The sequence below is a fragment of the Microtus oregoni genome, unplaced genomic scaffold, assembly GCF_018167655.1.
Source record: "Microtus oregoni isolate MIOR12 unplaced genomic scaffold, Mior012 000000F_ref0000247, whole genome shotgun sequence".
NCBI lineage: Eukaryota > Metazoa > Chordata > Mammalia > Rodentia > Cricetidae > Microtus > Microtus oregoni.
In genome coordinates, this window is record NW_024543059.1 from 92,015,011 (window position 1) to 92,021,010 (window position 6,000).

The 6,000-nt window shown below is 48.2% G+C and overlaps 1 protein-coding gene across 1 annotated transcript in view; it reads left to right on the forward strand.

Annotated features, from left to right (window-relative positions):
* Positions 1-4,922, forward strand: part of Fndc7 (fibronectin type III domain containing 7) — a 44,310-nt gene extending 39,388 nt beyond the window's left edge. Inside the window, exons 11-13 of the mRNA XM_041658051.1 lie at positions 2,005-2,034; positions 4,203-4,264; positions 4,347-4,922. Of these exons, the coding sequence (XP_041513985.1) occupies positions 2,005-2,034; positions 4,203-4,246 (74 nt within the window). The 3' untranslated portion in view covers positions 4,247-4,264; positions 4,347-4,922. The remainder of the gene's footprint in view (positions 1-2,004; positions 2,035-4,202; positions 4,265-4,346) is intronic.
* Positions 4,923-6,000: the final 1,078 nt, after the last annotated feature.

Genomic DNA, 6,000 nt, shown 5'->3' on the forward strand with positions numbered 1-6,000 from the left:
AGTTTGCAGATCAAAGGAAAGGGAATTTATAAATCCTAAATAAGGGCTAGAAATCTGAGTGGGTAGACAGGCTGTGATCACAAACCAGGGCTGACAGCCAGGCCGGCTCACCAGGGCTGGCAGGAGACATTAGCCATTCTCTTGTTCTGTGTTCCAGCACCCTCCGCTACCTTGCCCAGGGCACAACCATATATTTTTCATGTACTTCTAAGAGAAGGAAGAGAAAAGCAATAACGAGGCCCTAGAATTTTGCAGGTGAGCGCAGAGAGATGAGAAGATGCCTCAGGAGCCTTTCCTGATAAGCAGTCCGCATTTTCTAACTAAATTCAGGTGACAAGAGGTTCACGATGGCTCTCGGTGGCAGAGCATGGCCAGCTCTTCCAAGGGGAGCGCTCTCCTTAGATGCCATGCTTTGATTTTTATTTATGTTTTAATCGTGACACTTTCCCCCAAATCTGGTCCATAGCACGTCCTTCTGAGAAGAGACTGGAGTGGACTCGTGGTGTGCAGCTGAGCTCTTTGGAAGACAAGCTCACCACTCAATAACAACATGTCATGTTTGCTGGATACTTCACAAACTTAAGTGCCCTCATGCGTGGTTAGGAGCACACAGTCCCTTTCCAGCAGTCCTGAGTTCAATTTCTAGTCCCCACATCAGATGGCTCAACCACCTGTAACTTTAGCTCCCCTGGCTTACACACACACACACCACACACACACACACACACACACACACACACACACACACCCTATTACATTTATGTCTGGTTGAATGCTCAAAATAACCATAAGAAGTAGATTCAGCAGACCTTACTGTTTCTGGTTTATAAGTGAGACCCAATGGCTCCCAAGCCTGTATCTACAATTCTCTGCAAGTCACTAAATTGTATATGACCCGATTATGTGTGGACATGAAATAGCAAGCGGAGGATCCTTCCTGAAAGCACACTTGGGGGACATAATTTGCCTTACTCCTCATGAGCCAAACCAGTTCAGGCCAGATAGATCATCCTTTCCATTCTTCCCGCCCTGATACATTTAGAATATTTTTAGTGGAAATTTTCCAAGTTTGGTTGCTCTTAAGAGTGGAGAAACCTATCCCACAGTCAGAGAGGGGTGTATGTGGAGCTCGGAGCCAATGTGGGCCTGCAGTTGCTAGGTGTGTTGTTTGGAGAGGGATGCGTGGTGTGTGCAGCCTGTGCAGGCAAAGAAGCTAGGCTGCCAAGTTCATCTTCAGAAGAGGGCCTGTGTACAGTCTGAACCTAGAAGAGTCCCAAGCGGCCAAACCATTCACTATGCTTGCCTACCTCAGCATCTCCTTCTCTTATTTGAGTCTTCTCTTCTTCATCTTTGGTCTACTTTCCATTTACTGTTTTTTTTTTTTTTTTTTTTTTTTTAGCAGTTCTGGAGTTTAGACTCAGGACATAGTACAAGCTAGACAAATACCACACTGCCAAAGTAGCATTCCCTCAACATCCCCCCTCCCTATCCCTGGGCCTTTTCCTAAAACTTTCTTTTGAAACAATGGCTTGCTAAATTGCCCGTACTGACCTCAGCTGCTTAAGTAGCTTGCATTACAGGCTTGTACCACCGCGCCCAGTCCTTTTTCCTTTTTTACAAATGTGTGACTTTCCCGTCTGAAATACATCAACAGGGCTGGGAAGATGGCTCCTTGGGTAAAGCATCTACCACACGATGGTAAGGACCTGAGTTTGGATCCCCAGAGCTTAAGTAAAAGGCCAGGCATGGTAGCGCACACAGCTATAGCCCCAGCGCTTGGCGGTGGTGGGGCTCTAAGCAGATCCCTGAAGTTTATCAGCCAGCCTAGCCGAATCAGTGAGCTTCTGGTTCAGGGAGAGAGACACCGTCTCAAAAGCTAACAGTGGAAAGCATCAAAGAAAGACACCGGGATCAGCCTCGGACCTCCATGCACACAAACTCCCCATAAAAAAATATATCAACGAGAATGTTTTCAACGCTTATGTTTTGCTTGTTTTTTTACAGTTACTTGTTCTGGAAGTACACTAGGGATGGGTAAGTGATTTTTCTCTTCTGGATAGAGTTGGAAAGAATTTGTGATGCTATGTTTCGGAGCTACTTAAAGAAATCACGATTACAGCTAATGCTGTAATTACTAAGAATGCCAAGTGTCTCTTTGAGGCAGTGTCCTGCTTCCCTGCTTCCCCATAGCCTTTCCCTGATCAGGGTGCTTCCCTTCACCTTGCACAAACCGAGATGGATTCCTTTAGATGTTGAAGTCTTTTTAGTCTGAAGTCCCAGGGGAAAATGCAAATAATTTTCAGAGGGCAGCTGATTATTCCCCTCCCCTCATACATGCTTTCGAAGAGGATTCCAGCCTTGCTGCACATTCAGATTTCTTGGCGCCCTTAACATTTTACTGATGCTGGGGCTCCGGCCCAGAAGGTCTGCCATCATTGTCCTAAGGTGGAGGCTGGGCGGCAGGATCTGTGAAAACCTCTCTGGTGAGTTTAGAGGGAGTGGAGGGCCGAGAACTGCTGCCGTAAGCAGAGCTTCTCCATGCTGTGCACACAGCTCCCAGTGGCCCCTCAAAGGCACCTTGCAACTTGGCAGGGACAGAGGCCTCACACTGCTAATGAGGTGAGCACTGGGCACGCTTTGGACAGAGCAGCGGTGAGAGACTTGACCCCTCCCCCTCTCTGAGTAAGTCTTTTGCTGGCCTCTCCATGACAGTGGGAATCATACCTAGGAAGAACTTCCAGACTTCCTCTCTCTCTTCCGTGAAGACAGAACTGGTCACCTCAGCATCCTGGCTGGCAAGGGCCCTCTGACCTGCTAAAACGAGTCCTGGGATTCTGTTTGCTTAAGACTTTTGGTTTTTCTTGATCCTTGGATTATCCTAAATCTTGTCAGCCCCATGAATTAACTTATTTTTTGGGGGAGTGGGCCTCATCTAGGCTGAAACTCGCTATGTAGACCAGGCTGGCCTTGAATTCACAGAGCTCTGCCTGCCTCTGCCTCCCAAGTGCTGGGCTTAGAGGTTTACAGCACAATGCTGGGCTGAACTAAGAGGCAGTTTTGGGTTCAAAACCTGCTGCTTTTATTTGCACTTTGCCAACTTAGTTATAGTCCCTAAGCCTAGTTTTCCTCATCTGAAAACTGAAGTAATAGTCGCTTCATAAAACATAATAAGGGTTAAATAAAATGTGATTGATTGGACACAGTGAGAGACCTGTAGTAATAGTAACTGGTAGTTATCAGTTCAGGATCAATTTCGTCTCATAACTCTCTAGGATCTAGATAGTAACATTTGGATGTGCTACTTCTAACGGAATTCCAGTTTTAACCTTACAGCTCATAACACTTTAACACGCTGGCTTTCAAAGTGTGAGTCTAACAACACCAGCATTTCCTAGAAAGCTCTTAGAAATGCCCTCTTACTAACGGTGGCCCACACTTTTAATCCCAGCACGGGAGGCAGAGGTAGGCAGATCTCTGTGAGTTCGAGGCCAGCCTGGTGTACAGAGGGAGTTCCAGGACAGCCAAGGTTACACAGAGCAACTCTGTTGTGAAACAAAACAAAACAACAACAACAAAATGAAAGAAAGAAGCTGCCTCTGGGATTGGTCAATGGCCTTGTAACTGGGAAATTCTGAGGCTGAGCCCAGCAACTTGGTTTTAACAAGCCCACAAGGATGAAGAAACAGTCTCAGGTCTGAAGACCAGGGCTGCAACTCACGAAAGCCCTTGTGGCTGGAAACTTGATGCCTGGTTGGAGGAGAGAGCGACAGGTGGATGTCTATGCACTCTCTGTCACCTGCCCAGCCTGGGGAGCTTTGGGGACTTTCCTCCCCAGGATGTCCTTAGCAGTTGAAGGTTTATGTTCCCCTTTTGTAAATGCCTGAATGACTGACAGGTGGTGGTGCTTGCTAGGGGACAAAGTCAGTTGGCCTCGGGGTGAAAGGAACGCTCCTCATCCAGTCAGTACTCTGAGCTCAGAGACGCTGGGAGGATTCGTTTCATGAGGCAGGCATTTAGTCACGCTAGTCAGTCAGAAACTCCTGGTCACTTGGAACAGTTTGGCTGCTCACTTTCCTCCTCGCTGGCTGTGGCGTGTCACAGAAATAGCCATCTGACCATCAGCATTGAGAAACTCTCAGCATTGAAGCCGATGTCTGCATGGGTAATGGATCTTAAGTGTGTCCTCTCCCTTGTCCCTTCAGTGATTTACAGAGGGAAGAGGAACGACACCGTGAGCCCCCGGTAGAAGCAGACACTCCAGGAGGTAAGTAGTGAGAGGTAACTCTGGAGGAGTACACAGCAAGATTTTCCCTCTGTTTTAAAGATTTTCCTCATTTCTCTTGCAGAGTTAAGAAGCAGCGACGGAAATAAGCTCTTAGAACACAGAACGCCCGTAGGATAGGAAAAGCTCCATCGGCCTTGAAGGGAGTAATTCATACTCTGTATCAACAGGGCAAGGTCAAGGGTGTCATCAGCTGCAGAGAAGTTCCAGATGAACTGTGTGAGGAGAGGTGAGGGCTCTACAAAGGAATGATCCAGAAAGTCCCCTGGAAGGCTGCCAGAGTGAGTCAGCGTGGAGTCAGAGCCTGCAAGCGTAAAAGCGCTGCTTAGCAGGAATTTGTTCAGAGACTTCACATCCAGACACGCCACAGAATGTTGCCGGTTCCAACCAGCTGAGGCTGGCATCGGATCCTCAGTCCTTCTGCAGCAGCCTCCCAGAGTGCTAGAATTACAGGCCTGTACCGGTTTGCCCAGCGCTCCATTACAGACTTCAACAAGTCCTGTTCACGAGTGTCTCAGTAGTTTGCCATACAGCATCTTCCCTCTAGGGAGGATGGGCGTGGACCCCCACAGTAGTCAGCCCCCCTCCCCCCCCCCTCAGGAGGACAGCATCCACCCTGAGACAGGCCTCAGTTGGGACTTTTTAGCTGGAAGTTGCACAGCAGCGGTTGCTAGGGCAACGCGGGGTAACAAACTCCCTAGGCACAAGTTCCCGGGGAAGCTGAGCTGCCTGCAGATTTCATCCAGTCAGAGAGGCATGTGAGCAGCCATCTGCCAGAGCCTCGGGAAAGCAGAACTGTAGGCCCGTGACTGGAAAGATCGCCATCGGGAGGGAGCGAAGACGGCAGGTGGAGCGGTGGCCAAGGGCAGAGTCTCAGACTATGGCAGACAGACACACACAGCTTCTCGGGGGCTCAGCGATCTTGTAGCCTGTTCTCTACACTCTCCTTACCTTGTAATGGCTTCTTTCCGGGTCTGGGTAGGGAAAACAGCGCTAGATAACATAAATCTGTTGCATCTGGAACAGTGTGTGTCTGTCTAACGCCAGAACGCTAATTTTAGAGTAGTGTGAATAAGATTTGTGTCACGCGTGCGCACGCGGCTGTGGCGCTTACTCAACTCAGAGGAGTGGCTGGAGGGTCCGAAGAAATGGCTCAGTGGTTAAGAGAACAGGCTACCCTTGTAGAGGACCTGGGTTCCATTCCCAGTCCTCACACCTGGTAGCTCACAGCTGTCTCTCACTGTTCCGCGGCGCGGTGGTGATAAGTATCCTCCTCTAGTCTCTGAGAGCGCTGGGCATGTAAGTGAAGCACAGTTTCACATGCAGGAAAAACACCCACACTTATAAAATAAATAAAAAAAATTTAAAAAGCATGGCTCTGGAGTCAAGAATGTATATGCTTGGAAGCAACTCTAAAAGTCTACCCAAAGAACTGGAGCATGAAGTTAGGCACGAGGCAGGCAAGGAGGAAGGAGCAAGTTCCCTTCCTATATCTCCTTTACAAGGAAACCAATCAAAGTCCAACAGAGAGGATGATATATGTAAGACCGACCAGAAAGCCAATTATGAGGTCTCATGCTGGTAATCTCAACACTTAGCAATCTGAGGCAGGAGGATCATGAATTCAAGGTCAGCTTGGCACACATACAGAAATATCTCTGTAAATCAGAGATGCAAAACATGTCTCTGGTAAAGAGATCTTTATAATAAATATCCAA